The following is a 19,122-nucleotide window of genomic DNA, read 5'->3' on the forward strand; positions in this document are numbered from 1 at the left end:
ACCCAACAACCCACCCCCACCCCCCAACAAAAAAAAAAAAAAAAAAAAAAAAAAAAAAAAAAAAAGGGGGCACCCAGTGACATGACACACCCCTCTTCCCCCATCAGTCACGTTGGAAGAAAAGTCCGTTAGGTCTCCATCAAAAACCTCTCTTCCACGGGGAGTTAATCCACGTTCAGCTTGCGGAAGGTCCCCCCCAGGGCCTCTGTGGCGTCAGCCTTCTTCTGCTCCTTGGCCGGGATGGTCAGGTCCACCATGCCAAACTTGTTCTCCTCCGCAAACTGCTGCTCACAGGCCAGCATTTCCGCCACCATCTCCTGTCAGTTGAGACACAACACACACACACACACACAGAGTGGAATCGTCGTTGAGAATTATTTAGAGAGTGGTGGGTGGAAGAAGAAATTCTTTTTTTTATGGGTAATAATGGGTAATAAAGTCTTTGTGTGTGTGTGTGTGTGTTTGTGTGTGTGTGGGTGGGAGGGTGGTGGGGGAGTTGTGTGTGTGTGTGTGTGGGGGGGGGGGGGGCGAGGGGCGGAGGGGGAGTTCTGTGTGTGTGTGTGTGTGTGTGTGTGTGTTCTTGTTTGTGTGGAGAAAGGTGTGTGTAGGTGTGTGTGTGTGTGTGTTTTCTTGTTTGCGTGGAGAAAGGTATCTGCAGATGTGTGTGTGTGTGTGTGTGTGTGTGTGTGTGTGTGAATGTCCATGCTGTCTTTTTCTTTCTTTTATACCTTTGCATTATGCCTAGCTGTATTCACACATTCACAATCATAACATGCCCAGCGATATTGAGCAAAGCTATATGAGCTGAGCTTCATTAACAACTGACTTTCATTAATACATAAATCAAAACAGCCTATTTCCCAAGCTCGCATTTGAAACCTGAAGGGTATACACTATCAATACTATCATGCTATGTTGTTTTCCACAGTTCTGCATATAAGGTACAAACATGAATTGATAAACATATGCAAACACATAAACAGCAGGATTTAAGATACATAAGCATATATAGACATGTAAGTGCTTGCGCATGTGCAAACTCACTCGTACGCACACACACACGTGTGTGACACACATACACACACACATACACACACTCAGAGTATATCAATGCATATGTTCACTTGAACACACATCACACATTACACATTACATACGGGCTGGGCTGATGACTAGATCTACAGTTCAATGGATGCTGATTGCACATTATTCTTTTCAACACTTTGGATTGGTTTGAGAAACAGAGCATTGGTGGTTTTAAGGAAGAAGCTATTGGCAAACTGATGACGCTATTGTTGATTTCTTCTGTACGTGTCTAGCATGCAACCATGTGTGTGCGTGTGCATGTGTGTGTGTGTATTTGTGTGTGTGTGTGTGTGTGTGTGCGTGTGTGTGTGTGTGTGTGTGTGTGTGTGTGTGTGTGTGTGTGCGGTTGTGTGTGAGTGAGTGAGTGAGTGTATAAGTGTATGTTCTTGTCTCTGACAAACGCATGACTGTAAAGCACTTTGAGATGTTTGAAACTGTTACGTAAATGTATTTATTGTTGTTATTATCATTATCATTGTTGTAGTTGTTGTGACCAACAACATCATCATCATCATTATCATCATTGATGTTATGATGCTGATTATGACACATACATCATTAGAGAAGAGGGGCAGGGTACCATCCAGTTCCAGAGGCACTATCTCATTATCATTATCATTGTCATTATCACTGTTGTTATGATGATAATTCTGACACATGCATCATTAGAGAAGGGGGCAGGGTACCACCCAGTTCCTAAGGCACTATCTCATTATCATTATCATTGTCATTATCACTGCTGTTATGTTACTGATTATGACACGTACATTATTAGAGAAGGGACAACCTCTCCCTTGACACCGAGATTGACAAGAGGATCGGGAAGGCAGCCACAATGCTAGCCCGCCTCACACAAAGAGTGTGGACAAATCCCAAGCTGACCATGTAGACAAAGATGGGTGTATACAACGCCTGCGTCCTCAGCACCTTGCTGTATGGCAGTGAGGCGTGGCCCACACATGTTCGTCAGGAGAAAAGGCTCAATACCTTCCACCTGAGAAGCCTACGGCGCATACTCGGCATCTCCTGGCAAGACAAGGTGACAAACACCGAAGTCCTGACTCGCGCTGGCCTCCTGATCATGTATACCATGCTGAGACAGCGTCGGCTGCGCTGGTTGGGCCACGTTCGCCGCATGGAAGATGGTCGCATCCCAAAAGACATCCTTTATGGAGAGCTTGCCACAAGGCAGAGAAGCATTGGCCGCCCACAGCTGAGATACAAAGACGTTTGCAAACGTGACATGAAGGCGCTTGAGATCAACACTGAGTCCTGGGAGGACCTTGCAGATGACTGCAACAGATGGAGAAGCACTCTCAAGAATCAGCTACGAATTGGTGAGGACAAACTGTCAGCTGCTGCAGCAGAAAAGCGAGCTCGCAGAAAAGGGACGGCAGCCGACAGACCAGCATCAGCTTACATGTGACCCCTGCGACAGAGACTGTCTCTCTAGCATCGGTCTCTACAGTCACAGGCGACGCTGCTTGGTCCAAGCAGACAGCCCAATTTGACATTAGGTTGGATATACTCTATCCATGGTCAGCCATGACCGAAGCAGGCCTACTACTACTACTACTACTACTACTATTTGAGAAGGGGAGCAGGGTACCATCAAGATCCTCAGGCACTATCTCATTATCATTATCACTGTCGTTATGATGATGATTATGACACGTACATTATTAGAGAAGGGGGGTAGGGTACCATCAAGATCCTCAGGCACTATCTCATTATCATTATCATTATCACTGTCGTTATGATGATGATTATGACACGTACATTATTAGAGAAAGGGGGCAGGGTACCACCCAGGTCCTCTGGCAGTATCTCATTATCATTATCATTATCACTGTCATTATGATGATGATTATGACACGTACATTATTAGAGAAGGGGGGCAGGGTATCATCAAGATCCTCAGGCACTATCTCATTATCATTATCACTGTCGTTACGATGATGATTATGACACGTACATTATTAGAGAAGGGGGGTAGGGTACCACCCAGGTCTTCTGGCAGTATCTCACGGGGGAAAACCTTATGCAGGCTCTCATACTTGCTACCGTGCAGGTTGATCTGAAAACATATTAATAATAATAATCATCATCATCATAATAACAACAATTACAATAACAACAAGAAAAAGAACAACAACATTAATAATAACAAAAATGATATGATGATGATGATGATGATAAATAATGATAACAACAGCAATAAGAACAATAATAATAACAATAACAACGACAATAATAAGTTTATAGCAACAACAACAACAACAATAATAATAATAATAATGATAATAACAAATGATAATGACAATAGTAATAACAATAATAACAATGATCTGAAATCATGATATAATAATACTAAGTTAATCCAGGCAGATCTGATTTCATAATCACAATAATGACAATGATGATAAGTTTATCTGGGTAGATCAGAAATAATAATAATAATAATAATAATGCATTTATCCAGGCAGATCTGAAATCATGATATAACAATACTAAGTTAATCCAGGAAGATCTGAATTCATAATCATGATAATGATATATTTATCCAGGTATATCTGAAATCATAATCATCATAATATACTACTACTTCTCTACGACTACTACTACTACTAACAACAACAATAACAACAATAATAATGATAATAATAACATCTATCTATGAAGCCAGAACCAACAATTGTGCTCTGATCACTTCCAAATACAATACTTCCAACAATACCTTACAATGACTTTACACTATCCATTACTACTATAATAATACTATGTTAATCCAGGCAGATCTGAATTCATAACAACAATAATGAGAATAATGATAAGTTTATCTGGGTAGATCAGAAATCATAATAATAATAATAAGCAGTTTAGCCCCCAAATCTGAAAATATGACACACCATAACAATGCATCAAAAGTACACAGAAAGTACAACACGCATGTATAGCAAACTACATAAGTATGAATACAAGCATGTATGCATGCATACACACATGCGAAACAACTAGTCAAGGGCAGCTTTGAAAAGATGAGTTTCGAGGTAGGCTTTGAAGCTGGAAAAAAAATGGACTGGGAGTGTCCTTATATGGCAAGAAGTTCCACTCTGTGTGACAAGTGTGTGGTTTTGTTTTTTGTTGTTGTTCTTGTTGTTTTTTTTCGCTTTTCTATGTGAGAAAAAAAAAAAGAAAAAGAAAAAAGAGAGAAGACTATGGTTCAAATGCACAAGATTATTTATAATAAAAAATTTAAAAAAAAAAAAAAGAAGAAAAGTCTCTCAATACATAACTCTTCCGTTCTGTCTACCATCCTGTTGGCTGATTATGCTTCTTGGGCTTCTGCTGGTTTTGTGTGGGTGGGGAGGGGGGGGTGTGAGGAGGGGGTGTGGGGGGCAGGGGGTGCGTGCATGCGTGTGCATGCCTGCATGTGTGTGTGTGTGTGCGTCTGCAGGTGTCTTTGTTTGCATGTCTGTGTGCGTGTGCACATGTTTGTTTGTGTATGGTGTACTTAAAGCATGTGTGTTTATGTAGTCTTACTTTAAAAAAATTTTTTTTTATTAAAAACACCAAGATCTGCCTGTCTGAGAGGTGGGCGTGTCAATCTGCATCATCCCCATCATCATCATAATTATCATTATCATAATTATTATTACTATTATTATTATTAGTAGTAGTAGTAGTAGTATCATTATAATCCTTCCTCTTCTTTGTCTATTAATTTTATTATTATCATTATCATTATTATCATTTTATTTTGATTTTCATTCATTTTTTTCCCCCAATAACATCATTATTATCATCAACATGCACCACTATACTCACTCTTTTCACAAACTTTTCTTTCAAGAACGGCTTGCCAATGGCAAACAAGGCATCGAAGAAGGTGGGCTCATTCACGTAGTGAGCTCCCCTGAAGCGGAGTGGGAAAGCATCCTGGGAAAAAAAACAACAACATAACACTGAGGACTGTTTATTAGCTGACAATGAACACATTGAGGAATTTACTTCAGCTGACACATTACATACTGAGGATTATTTGAAGTTCAACTTACACAGAACTTACACCCTACTGGTGATCAGCCATTTGATAGGTTTTTTTTTTTTTTTTTTTTTTTAACCAAAAATTGTCCATGTCAAAGTGGATGCTGCATGCATAAACACGAGGGAGGTAATATACTAAGGGAAGCTACCAGCTGCAGCTACTCTGGATTTCTCTGCTCGGGCAGAGTATTGCTTTACACAGGGCAGGAATTTGACCTCCGCCAGACGGGCGCAATAGCGGGTGGTTAAAGCGTTGGACTGTCAATCTGAGGGTCCCGGGTTCGAATCACGGTGAAGGCGTCTGGTGGGTGAAGGGTGGAGATTTTTACAATCTCCCAGGTCAACATATGTGCAGACCTGCTAGTGCCTGAACCCCCTTCGTGTGTATATGCAAGCAGAAGATCAAATACGCACGCTAAAGATCCTGTAATCCATGTCAGCGTTCGGTGGGTTATGGAAACAAGAACATACCCAGCATGCACACCCCCGAAAACGGAGTATGGCTGCCTACATGGCGGGGTAAAAACGGTCATACATGTAAAAGCCCACTCGTGTGCATACGAGTGAACGTGGGAGTTGCAGCCCACAAACGAAGAAGAAGAAGAAGAAGACCTCCGCCAGAGTCTGCACCTGTGAGTCACGGGGCACAGAAAAGAATGTGCAATAAAACAAGGACTTGAATCACAATACTGAAGCAGTGCCAAAGCAAACCTGGAACATGGTGACCTGCTTACGGGTGACAGTAGGAGTGCAGTGCTTGGCCTGATGCCACCCAAAGTCCTTCATGTCGGCAATAACCGTCATTCCACATACCTGCGTCTCCTCGTCCTGGAACAGAGGACACACACACACACGCACACATGTGAAACAGACATAAAGAATATCATGGGATGAAGACAACATATACACCAGTTGCAATATTTCACCAATACATGAACTGTCTTTTCCTCTTCTTCTTCTTCTGCGTTCGTGGGCTTCAACTCCCACGTTCACTCGTATATACGCGAGTGGGCTTTTTACGTGTATGACCGTTTTTACCCCGCCATGTAGGCAGCCATACTCCGTTTTGGGGGTGTGCATGCTGGGTATGTTCTTGTTTCCATAACCCACCGAACGCTGACATGGATTACAGGATCTTTAACGTGCGTATTTGATCTTCTGCTTGCATATACACACGAAGGGGGTTCAGGCACTAGCAGGTCTGCACATGTTGACCTGGGAGATCGTAAAAATCTCCACCCTTCACCCACCAGGCGCCGTCACCGTGATTCGAACCTGGGACCCTCAGATCGAAAGTCCAACGCTTTAACCATTCGGCTATGGCGCCCGTCACTGTCTTTTCCAATACATGCACTGTCTTTTCCAAGTGTAGAAGAAACAAATTCATCTTTGTGCAAAAACTGCAACACTTGGCATTAGGAACTGGAGTAAAAGTGAAAAGCAAAGTTTTAACTTGACAGCGCCTTTGGAAAATGTTTCTACAAGTGTTAAATCAAAAGAACCACTGGCCACCGTAGCAAAGTGGTTAGCGTCATGGACTGATGGCTGGGAGGATGTGAGTTTCAATCCCAGTGGAGGTGGGTTTTTCAGCCTGCGGCCAGCTCCTACACAAAGTTAAATGTACTATGGGCTTAAATGGGAAGACTGGCACCATACAGTTGAACAGCAGCATTGTCCTCCTCCTTCATCATAAAAAAAAAAGTTTAAAAATAAAAACCCAACCATTCACATTCTTTTTCTTAACAGAGCTGATATTGTTGGAATCAATGAAAAACATATTCATATGGAACAGCATAGATTACTGTTGAAGTTATAGAATTTGAAACTGGAGGAAACAACAACAACAACAACAACAACAACAACAAAACAACAAGTCTTAGCTTGACAACATCCTTAGGAAATGTTTCTGCAAGAGCTGAATCAAAAGAACCAGCCATCATTGTTTTCTTGATGGGTATGAAATGGAGCAACACATCTGCCCTTGTCAGAAATTCACAGGAATGATTCTCATACATCAAACATAAAATTATTATAATCTTATTTTGTTCTTGCCACTGTTACTTTTTGCTGTTGCGAATATTTTCAACTCAAAAGGTCAGAAAGACTCAGGATCAGACAACTGTGTTTCCTTGTCCAGTAATTTATTCCCCTTCGTGGTTGACAACAGGATTCTTGGCATATTTTTACAGTTTGTAAATATCTATTCCTTTTTTTTTCTTCTCTCTTTTAAAAAGAAATTGTTTTCTGTTTGATGATGTATTAGGCAGGAAAACATATATGTATTCATACGAATTTAATAAAACAGTATATCTTATTTTTTTAGGTTTCAAAGTATTACCCACTTCAATCATTTTAGACAGGATCAGAAAATCGTGCCCCAGAGTTTCATCAACTGTGTGTTTGTCTGGATCCCACCTTCCTGCAAAAGAAACAGTTAACTCACTCAGTACGGCCAGTCTTCTCTTCTCCTCTACACAGACCCCTTGGATGTCCAGTGGGTGTCTGAATGACCCAACCTTTAGCTTCCATCGTCAGAATTGTGGTATTCTTTGTCAACATTCACCTCTTCAGTATAAGAGCCTTCTGCTTGCAATATTTTGATGATGGTAATTGGGGTGAAACGCTGTTAACGTTGTCTCTTTCGTCGTTCGTATGGAGAGAGTTAAAATTAGTGTGTATATATGTGTGTGTGTGTGCATGTGTGCGCGTGTGTGTGCTGTATACACAAGCATACAAATATGTGTATGTAGGCATGCCTGAGGACATGATTTTAAAACGTCTCTCAAAACATGTTTCCATTCTTTCATTCTGCCTACCATCTTATTGACTAATGTGCTTCTTGGGCTTCCATTGGCTTGTGTGCATGTGTGAAGGTGTGTTTATTTGTGCTTGCACAATCTTGTTTGTGTGTGAAGGTGTGTTTATTTGTGCTTGCACAATCTTGTTTGTGTGTGAAGGTGTGTTTATTTGTGCTTGCACAATCTTGTTTGTGTGTGAAGGTGAGTTTATTTGTGCTTGCACAATCTTGTTTGTGTGTGAAGGTGTGTTTATTTGTGCTTGCACAAGCTTGTTCGTGTGTGAAGGTGTGTTTATTTGTGCTTGCACAATCTTGTTTGTGTGTGAAGGTGTGTTTATTTGTGCTTGCACAAGCTTGTTCGTGTGTGAAGGTGTGTTTATTTGTGCTTGCACAATCTTGTTCGTGTGTGAAGGTATTTGTTTGTATTTGTATTTCTTTTTATCACAACAAATTTCTCTGTGTGAAATTCGGGCTGCTCTCCCCAGGGAGAGCACGTCGCTATACTACAGAGCCACCCATTTTTTTTTTTTTTTCCCCTGCGTGCAGTTTTATTTGTTTTTCCTATCGAAGTGGATTTTTCTACAGAATTTTGCCAGGAACAACCCTTTTGTTGCCGTGGGCTCTTTTACGTGCGCTAAGTGCATGCTGCACACGGGACCTCGGTTTATCGTCTCATCCGAATGACTAGCGTCCAGACCACCACTGAAGGTCTAGTGGAGGGGGAGAAAATATCGGCGGCTGAGCCGTGATTCGAACCAGCGCGCTCAGATTCTCTCTCACTTTCTAGGCGGACGCGTTACCTCTAAGCGACTGGTTCGAATCATGATACAGTCACCAATATTTTCTCCCTCTCCACTGGACCTTGAGTAGTGGTCTGCTGGACGCTAGTCATTTGGATAAACCAAGGTCCCGTGTGCAGCATGCACTTAGCTCACATAAAAGAACCCACGGCAACAAAAGGATTGTCCCTGGCAAAATTCTGTAGAAAAATCCACTTTGATAGGAAAAAAAATAAAACTGCATGCAAGGAGGGTGGGGGTGCGGGTTGGGTGGGGGGGGGGGGGGGGGGGGGTGCTCTCAGTGTAGCAACGTGCTCTCCCTGGGGAAAGCAGCCCAAATTTCACACAGAGAAATCTGTTGTGATGAAAAAGAGAAATACAATACAATACAATACAATTTTGTGTTCTGAGTGCCATAGGCTCTGGACAGTAAGAACATCAATCTTCATTCATCATTATAACTACTAATAGGAGGAGTTTGTATTATACTCCATGTTTGGTGATACATATACTTACCATGTCAAACTGATGCAAACTAAGCCTATCGGTTTGCTCTGCTTGGCCAAATCCAAATTTCGCGTGGCTAATAGTAGTAGAAGCAGCAGATTTGTTGTTGTTGTTTTTGACAGCAACATTAATTTTAATAAATAATTCTCATGCAGTTTTCTTCACAACTTCGTTCCTGCTAGGAAGGTCATGTTTAATTATATTTTGTAATGTTATTATTAGCATTCATAATTTTCAACTCTTTTATGTATACACAGCTGTTTTCACAATCTCTCCATTCAATTATTCTGATAAGCTAACAGATAAGTTAATAAATTTTAAAAAGTAAATGAAATCAATCTTCCTTATAAGAAATCCCATTTATCATTTGTAAAACCTCAAGACAAAATCAGATATAACTCAAAAAGTTAACCCTAAAACAATATAAGTTCATATATGTGATCTGTTAGTTTTACAATGTCAAATTATTCTCTTGTTTTCTCAAGAGAATATAAGTGTACAGAATTATAAATCCTTCACAATAAATTACAAAAGACTGAAATGCTATTTCTCCAAAATAGTCTATTAAAAAAAAAAGAAAAAGAAATCCACCGTTCTGATCTCAACAGTAAGAAGAGAGGCCATGCAGAAACTGACCAAGACTTGTAACTATTTAAACTGCTGAAGTGAAGTAACTGAATTATAAAACAGAATGCATTATAACTCACATCAAACACTGAATAATTCAGCAACCTAATAATCAAAGTAGCAGCAGTAACATCATTATCAAGAATTAACAACTGTCATACAGGACAGTACCACAAACCTTCTGCAATATATGTGTGTGTGCGCGCGTGCGTGCGCATGCGTGTGTGTGTGCGTGCGTGCATGTGCGTGCACATCAGTGTACGTGTATACATGCATGTGCATAAATCTGTTAAAATGTCCTGGACACAGTTAGCACAAACACACAAATCTGCATCTCCTTCCTCATCAATTGCCTGCTTGTTTTGTTTCATGTCTGATGTCACTTTCAGTGAAACAACTTCAAACCGAAAACCACAAACACAACTACTGTTACTGTCCATCTGAATACCTGGCCTGTAAAAAAGAATACAGCTGCCGTCTGGAGCCCGGTGTTTGAGCAGTCCCGAATACCCAGTTTCCAAAAGGGACTGTACGCGCTTTGGGGTGAGATCGTCAAATACTTCTGGGTAGTCCTTTTTCATTTTGTAGAAGCTCATGATGTGCTTGAATGCACGTTCCTGATCAAACTTCTTGCAGCGCAGAAACCGTAGCAGGAAGCCATCGTCTGTACGACCCCTGTAACCTGCATAAATGAACAAATGGCCCCTGAACCCTGCATTGATAAACAGAACACCCTGTAACCTGCATAAATAAACAGAACACCCCTGTACTCTGAATAAATAAACAAACCACCCTTGTATCCTGCAACAATAAACATATGACCCTTGTACCCTGCATAAACAATTGACCCCTGTATCCTGTATGAGTAAACAGATGACCCCTGAACCTTGTATAAGTAAACAGATGACCCTGAACCTGCATAAACAGATGATCCCTGAACCCTCAATAAATAAACAGATGACCCCTGTACCCTACAGCAATCAACAAAATGGTCTAGGCTGGTCTGAACAATTTTACTTGATGTAGCCTGGTAGGAAAATGACAGTATCTCAGGGGGGGAATATAATAGACAAAGCTTATCTTACTGCTTAAACTGTCCTTTGTAAGAACGACAAGGAGTAATCAATGAAGAGACAGAAAGATGAAGTGGATGGATAAATTAGATATATTGACAATTCAATGATAGAATGAATGAATATTATTTGATGAGGGAAGTGAAATAGGCAAGGACATACTTTTTTTCCATCCGGCCCTCAGGGCAATGATCCGATAGATCTATAGACAGATAGACATATATACTATATAGACAGATCAATAGGCAATCACAGACAGACAGGTGTATGAATTTTTACACACATATGTAACACACACACACACACACACACGCACACACACACACATATATGTATATATATATATATATATGTATATATATATATATATATTACATATATATAACATGTATATTACACATGTAAAAAGATTCAGATTAAAGCATACATGTAACGGTGTATACATGCACACAACATGCACATGCATCTCTAAGGACAGATACATTATATACACATACATTCATGCACATACCATATACCGATACCGATACTTCCTTAACTCCTGTGGAAAGAGGTCATTTTCCGTCTTCGGACCAACAACTTGGAATTCTCTGCCTATTGCTCTCAGACAAACAACTCATCTATCTACCTTTAAAGCAAATCTTAAAACTTATCTCTTTAAAAAAATACGTGTCATAACTCAAATAGTGCTGTTGTCCCAGGCCTATGGCAATGTGAGTGTGTGTGATGGGAGAGTAGAGAGAATGGGATTAGGTAGATGGATGGTGGTGGTGTGGTTCGAAAGGGAGAATGACCTGAGTTTTACCCCTTTTACCTTTTCTATCCAAAATTTTATTTTTACAATTTTTACAAAACCTATGGCATGCAGATTACACTTATGTTCCTTTTTACATGTATGTATTTTAAGTGAAAATTGCTGTCATCTCAACTGTTTAATCGTGTGTGTCTGTGCGTGTGTGTTAGTGTGAGTGTTGGAGTGTAACAGTTGTAGTATTGATAGTATGTTACTTTGTGAGTTTTATGCATTGTGTTTTTATGATATTAATGATTGTTTTATGTTTCTACCACTTTTTATATGCTTTCTTGTTTCACTTTAGGTACTCGATTGTAAAGCGCTTAGAGCTTGCTTATGCTTGCATTATAGCGCTATATAAAAATAAAATATTATTATTATTATTTTTATTATTATTATTATTATTATTATTATAAACTTCAAACGTGAGGCTGTACCTGACCAAAAGTTTGTGCCCTTGTCAGCAGTCTAGTAGATTAGTAACACCAGCAACAGAGCTGATCAACTGAGCGCATTTATTGCCCCTTGTTGGCAGATGCCACGTGATGGTTCTGCCAACGGTGCAGAATGTATTGTATCGTATTACTTTTTGTCATAACAGATTCCTCTGTGTGAAATTCTGCCAGCTTTCCCCACGGAGTGTGCGTCACCATGATGCAGCACCACTGTTTTTTTGAAAGCTTTTTTTTTCTTTTTCTTTTTTTTGCTGTCTGCAAATGTATTTGTTTTAAAACTACCTCTGGATTTTCTACAGAATTTTGCCACGAACAACCCTTTTGTTGCTGAGGGTTCTTTTATGTACGCTATATGGGACCTCAGTTTATCGTCCCATTCAGAAGACAAGCACCCAGACTAACACTCAAGGTGATTGGATGGGGAGATTGGGAGGGGGGTGGGGGGTGGAGGTGGAGGGGGGTGCGGGAGTAAAAGTCCCTCCCAGTCTGTGCAGAAAGCAAACCCGTGGACTCACTACCTATTTGTATTTGTATTTGTATTTCTTTTTATCACAACAGATTTCTCTGTGTAAAATTCGGGCTGCTCTCCCCAGGGAGTATGCGTTGCTATACTACAGCGCCACCCATTTTTTTGCATTTTTTCCTGCATGCAATTTTTATTTGTTTTTCCTATCGAAGTGGATTTTTCTACAGACTTTTGCCAGGAACAACCCTTTTGACCACAAGGCCACGCCTCCCCTCAACAGGGTTTAACCTGGTGGAGATACTGTAAATCTGCCATCTCTGAAACCAGTTTCATGACACAGCTCAATGGGAACAGCAAATACTGTGTAGCTGAGTTACCAGGCTGCAAACATTCTGCAAACTAACGTAAGGTCAAGTACTGGCAGCTTTGAGAGTACACAAACAGTATTTGCCCCTTTATATGTGGTATGCTTGACAATGTGTGCGCACATATGTATGTGTACACACATATATGCGTGTATTTGCAAGTGTGTGTGTGTGTGTGTGTGTGTGTGTCTGTGTGCCGGTGTGTGTGCCGGTGTGTGTGTGTGTGTGTGTTTGCATATGTGGGGAGGGGTGCGGGTATGTATATATGTACATTTAACATATTTTGGTGTACATGTATACATGCATTCTGTTAATGTGAGCGTACAGTTTGCTAGGTACATTTCTGGTGTGTACATGCAACTTTGATGTTATGTGTTATGCACAATGCCATGTGTTTCATTTTAAAGCTCCTACAACATTTTTCTGAAGAGAGTGCTACACAAGTATCCCTTTTTATCATTATTGTTATTATCATTATCATCAACATCATGATTACTGTTGTTCTTATCATTGTTATAGTCATTAGTATTGTTCTTGTTGTTCTTATCAACATGGGTTTGCTGCTGTCACAAGCAAAACCCCACTACAGTGGACAAAAACAGATCTAACCTACGACGGGCGCAATAGCCCGATGGTTAAAGCTTGGACTTTTAATCTGAGGGTCCCTGGTTCGAATCATGGTGATGGGACCTGGTGGGTTAAAGGGTGGAGATTTTTACGATCTCCCAGGTCAACACATGTGCAGACCTGCTTAGTGCCTGAACTCCCTTTGTGTGTATATGCAAGCAGAAGATCAAATAAGCACGTTAAAAATCCTGTAATCCATGTGAGTGATTCGGTGGGTTATGGAAACAAGAACATACCCAGCATGCACATCCCCGAAAGCGGAGTATGGCTGCCTACATGGCGGGTTAAAAACGCTTACTTTGGATGCTCACAAGTTGAAAGAGCCAATTAACTTCAAGAACTCTGATCATGTGACGCGCCTCCATATGACATAACACACACACACACACACAGTGACAGGAACTCCGATTTAATCTGCTGATAATACGTGTTTCAAAAACCAAACGAAACGATATGCAAACATACTATTTTTCCTTACCTGGCACTTTCTCCAAACGTTCTCGCAGTGTTTTTATCTCAATATGTCTGGTTTTGGGGTCTTCATGCAATTCCTCCTCCGCCTTTTTTAGCATCGCTGGGCTCAATGTACAGGTGTACGGTTTCGAAATCGAAGACATATTATTTGCTTTCTGCAATTAAGTCAGACGTACTGTAACTCGGGGGACAACACTGCTTGAATGATCACGTTGAATACGTCGCTGTGTTATCTCGCTCTCTGCTGCAAAGCCAACTGTCAGAGAGTTCCACAATGATTATGGTGCTCCAGGTAGAAACTGTATCACTGTACTCAATGTCCAAAACAGATCGTTGACCCTATCAGGACATGACCCCTTTAGCTCTTGCCCAATTGTCCAAGAAAGGTCAGGGATAATGTGACAATCAAAAACTGTGCCCTCGTGAAATTCTGTCTCAAAGTTAAACGTGTTCGTTTGTTTACTCAGTGTGTTCGTTCATTTCATTCCTCGCTCTCTCTCTTTCACACACACACGTGTCACATCGTGCCGTGGACATCAGTACACTACGGGACATAACTTCAACTTCGATCAGCAATTGAATTAACTCCCTTCTAAAGGTTCCTCATTTAAGTTTAACAGAAGGTTAAAAGTACCAACATTCCGTCAAGCTAGCAGAGGGTGACAGACAAGTGCCGGCCATCGTTGTAAAGGGCTTGGGATGCTTTCTTAAGAGGCTGTATTATTCCTGCAGTGCTAAAGAAGAAGAAGAAAAAAGTCCTGGAATTTGCACTCGGAAGACAAACTATTGCAACAGTACTAAAAAGAATTGAGGAGTGTTGCGTGACCCTGATTTCTTCGGAGATTTACGGAAGTTTTCGTAGAGATCAACAGCCGTGTCAAAGTTCGCTGTTGACCTTTGCGGTTAACTTCTTCAACTTCTTCGTCGGCTCCAAAACAACCCCAAAACTATCAGATCACTGTGTTCATTCCAGACTTACGAGATACAGGAGAAAGGAAAACTTGTTCATTGAAGCTCAGTCTCGTCTGCTGAAAGGAGTGTAGGCCTAGGCCCGAGTAAATATCGACGACACCATGTCCTCGCAAGCATACACGTGCACCTTGAGTCCTGAGCTTCTAGAAAAGGCGATGAAAGAATTAAACGAAGATCCGAAAACTCGACATCTTGAGATCAAAACTCTGCGAGAGCGTTTGCAGCAAGTGCCAGGTAAAGTATATTGCTGAATCACTCTGTTGTAATTTTTATTTTTTAACACAAAACGTCACAGTAGCAGTCTGCTCTCTCTCTCTCTCCCTCTGTGTGTGTGTGTGTGTGTGTGTGTGTGTGTGTCTTTTTCTCAGTGTATGTGTGTGTGCGTGTGTGTGTTTGTGTGTGTGATACCCAGTGGTTTAAGCGTTGGACTTTCAATCTGAGGGTCCCGGGTTCGAATCACGGTAACGGCGCCTGGTGGGAAAAGGGTGGAGATTTTTCTGGTCTCCCAGGTCAGCATATGTGCAGACCTGCTAGTGCCTGAACCCCCTTCGTGTGTATGCGCACGCAGAAGATCAAATACGCACGTTAAAGATCCTGTAACCTATGTCAGTGTTCGGTGGGTTATGGAGACATGAAAATACCCAGCTTGCATGAACCACGACAGAGCCATCCGAAAGTGGATGTTGGTCATGTAACAGAAAGAAGAAGAAGAAGAAGAGGGGAAAGGGGTGTGGCTTGATATGGGTGTGCATATCAGGGTACATTTATTATTTAACTTAAAGTTCAATAAGTAAATAAGTGAAACCAAATACAAACCTACACACATTTTGTTTATCATTATTTTTTTTAAACTGTTCAATTTTGATGGGGCGTTGCACCACACACTATCATTAATGTACGATGCTCTCCCATTCTTGTAAGTGTCTGTCAGGTATATGTACCATGGTAAGAAAGTCAACACTGCCAGAAAGTTGTTTTTGTTTTGAAATAAACATTTATTATTGCTGAACAATATGAAATTAGAACACACACACACACACACACACACACACATGTATGTATGTATGTACCGGTATGTATGTATGTGTGTGTGTGTGTGTGTGTGTGTGTGTGTGTGTGTGTGTATGCATGTATTTATGTGTATCTGATATAGTCGGTACACTGCATTGATGTTTCGCATTGTTTCTTATAATCTATATATCTTTACATGTGACAAGTACCAAGGATAAATTTATAGATCAGCCAGGTTTTACAACTTCAGTTTCCTTTATGTTTGAATTATAAAAGTTTTCAGTTTCAGGTTCGGTTTCTCAAGGAGGCGTCACTGCATTTGGACAAATCCATATATGCTACACATCTGCTAGGCAGATGCCTGACAGAAGAATAACCCAATGAGCTTGTCAGGCTTTGAGTGCACGCTTATATATCTGTGCACCTATCAGAGTGGATTTCTTTTTACACAATTTTTGCCAGAAGACAACACTCTCATTGTCATGGGTTCTTTTTCAGTGCGCCAAGTGCTTGCAGCACACAAGACCTCAGATTGACAGTCCAACGCTTTAACCACTCAGCTATTGCGCCCGTCGGTTTATCGTCACATCCAAAAGACCAGACGCTCAGATTGATTTTCCAGTCAAACTTGGGAGAAAGGGCAAGAGTGGGATTCAAACCCACACCCTCACGGACTTTCTGTATTGGCAGCTGAGCATCTTAACCATTCTGCCACCTTTGTCCCTGAATTATGAAAAAAGAAATAAGAATAAAAGAAATTTCACATTTGATAAATCATATATAATTTATTTGCTGATTGATATTCTTTTCCACAGTGGAGAAGGATCTGCCTTTGAAGTTGGTTGTTTTTTTTGGGGGAGGTGTGGGGGGTTGTTGTTGTTGGTAATATTCATGTATGGGATGAACTGGAAAAGATTTTGCTTTTTGATTTATAGTTATATTCAAATAGAGAATTTTTCAGTTGGCAATTGCAGATAAACATTACGACATACTCAGAGATACTGTGTCTTTTTCTTTTGATCGACCTTAGTCAGTAAGTGTCATTGTTAAACATCCCAAGACAAGCCTCTTGTTACATTGCTGCAGGGTACAAGGGTCGTACAGATGATGGCTTCTTGCTGAGATTTTTGCGCTGCAAGAAGTTTGACCAGGAACGTGCGTTCAAGCAGGTCATGACATACTACACGATGCGCAAAGAAAACGCAGATGTGTACGACAACCTGACCCCAAAGCGTGTGCGGAACGTTATGGAAGCGGGTGTGATGGGAGTGCTCAAAGATCGGGCCCCAGATGGTACCCGCGTATTGTACTTCAGGCCAGGTATTACTTTGGATAGATATAACTTTCGCTTTAAGATTTTAAGATATCTTTGCCTTTTTTTTTTTTTTTTTTTTTCATGAGTATGGTGATGTTATTGCTAATGAACCTTTTGAAGTCCGTTTAGGTTTGGGGCTTTGTGACAAAGCTGAGCTCTATGCTTCCATTCATTGATAATGATTTTATGTTCCAACCAGGCATGAATAATAGTAATAATAATAATAATGGTACTTATATAGCGCTGAATCTTGTGCATAGACAAATCTAAGCACTTTCGCACCAGTCATTCTCACGCACACGCATAACTCTAAAACTGGACAAACTAAAGACAAGGAAGAGGCAGGGAAGGGAGGCTATTTTGGGAAGAGGTGGGTTTTAAGGCCAGACTTGAAAGAGCTGAGTGCGGAGACTTGACGAAGCGAAAGAGGAAGTTCATGAGAGAGATCTATAGACACCTGCACTGACAATACTGCAGAATGGACAGGAAAACCATTTGCAGAGACCCAGGTGAACAGCTCTCTGTGTGGCGCCTCAGTGACTCTTCACATAGTTTAGGGAGAAGGTGAAGAATGCTGGTTAGGAAACAGTTCAAAAGACACATCCTTGTTGTAGCTGATGCCCTTGCCTCCCACTCAGATGTGTGATCCCAGTGTTCTAATATTAGCTTTTGATCATAGCTGTCACAACCCATAAGGGGTTGCCCATGTGCCCCCACACCTTCCCAGACTAAACCAACATCCCGACAACACAACACAAAGACATAAAAGTTCAGCTTGGTTCTTTACTGTCGTTCCACTTCCAAAGACAGGTCCAGACACACAACCTCTTAATTACAGCACCACTCTTCTTCAGTCTGAATGTATGATTTGGTCATGTAGGCTTAAGTGACTGCAGCACTAGTTCTGTGCGATAGTGTCAGTTCACTTGAAGTTGAACCTCAGTCAGACCCACCCAAGGATGACCAGTGTCAATGAGCCCACTTGAGACCTGAAGTCACACGCCTGCAGAATAGAAAAGGGAAGTACAGGATGGGACACACTGGGTGAAAAAGTCCTTGGGAATATGGAGGCCGGGGGAGGAAGTGGGCAAGAGGGAACTTGGGGTGGACAGGACAGAAGGGAAATGAGGACAGCTGCTGAGTCTTCTTCTTCTTCTGCATTCACTTGTATGCACATGTGTGGGCTTTTACGTGTATGACCGTTTTTACCCCGCCATGTAGGCAGCCATACTCCGTTTTCAGAGCTGTGCGTGCTGGGTATGTTCTTGTTTCCATAACCCACCGAACGCGGACATGGATTTCAGGATCTTTAACGTGTGTATTTGATCTTCTGCTTGCATATACACACGAAGGGGGTTCAGGCACTAGCAGGTCTGCACATATGTTGACCTGGGAGATCGTAAAAATCTCCACCCTTTATCCACCAGACGCCATCACCGTGATTCGAACCCGGGACCCTCAGATTGAAAGTCCAACGCTTTAACCACTCGGCTATTGCGCCCGTCACTGCTGCTGAGTCAAATCCTGGAGTTCCCTTGGAGGTGATGGCAGACGGAGAAAAGCCACAGGAAAAATCTGCCACCAGGAAACCGGCACACCACTGGCCCAGGGTGAAGAACAGAGAACACAGAGACCCACACAGAGAAGTGAAACCCACAACTCCTGTGAAAGAGGGCACCCTACAGCTCACTTGCTGACTCGACGACCTGTCTCCTACCAATGTTCGGC

At 41.4% G+C, this 19,122-nt stretch overlaps 2 protein-coding genes across 3 annotated transcripts in view; one reads left to right on the plus strand and one right to left on the minus strand.

The window, feature by feature from the left end:
• Nucleotides 1–82: 82 nt before the first annotated feature.
• On the minus strand, nt 83–14,444 carry LOC143290956 (alpha-tocopherol transfer protein-like). 2 transcript variants are annotated; one of them, XM_076600532.1, is made up of 8 exons: nt 14,101–14,444; nt 11,079–11,118; nt 10,292–10,525; nt 7,476–7,552; nt 5,845–5,961; nt 4,915–5,025; nt 3,062–3,163; nt 83–317 (listed from the first exon to the last, which is right to left on the minus strand). In XM_076600532.1, exons 3-8 carry the CDS (start codon nt 10,437–10,439, stop codon nt 165–167), a joined length of 708 nt encoding a protein of 235 aa, XP_076456647.1. In that variant the 5' UTR covers nt 10,440–10,525; nt 11,079–11,118; nt 14,101–14,444; the 3' UTR covers nt 83–164. The 2 variants fall into 2 exon arrangements, with proteins under 2 accessions (XP_076456647.1, XP_076456646.1); XM_076600531.1 differs by lacking the exon at nt 11,079–11,118.
• A 286-nt stretch (nt 14,445–14,730) lies between these two features.
• LOC143290957 (alpha-tocopherol transfer protein-like) overlaps nt 14,731–19,122 on the plus strand; it is a 13,284-nt gene continuing 8,892 nt past the window's right edge. Inside the window, exons 1-2 of the mRNA XM_076600534.1 lie at nt 14,731–15,302; nt 17,166–17,399. Coding sequence (XP_076456649.1) covers nt 15,170–15,302; nt 17,166–17,399 — 367 coding nt within the window. The 5' untranslated portion in view covers nt 14,731–15,169. The remainder of the gene's footprint in view (nt 15,303–17,165; nt 17,400–19,122) is intronic.

This window comes from Babylonia areolata, chromosome 16, assembly GCF_041734735.1.
Source record: "Babylonia areolata isolate BAREFJ2019XMU chromosome 16, ASM4173473v1, whole genome shotgun sequence".
Classification (NCBI taxonomy): Eukaryota; Metazoa; Mollusca; class Gastropoda; order Neogastropoda; family Buccinidae; genus Babylonia; species Babylonia areolata.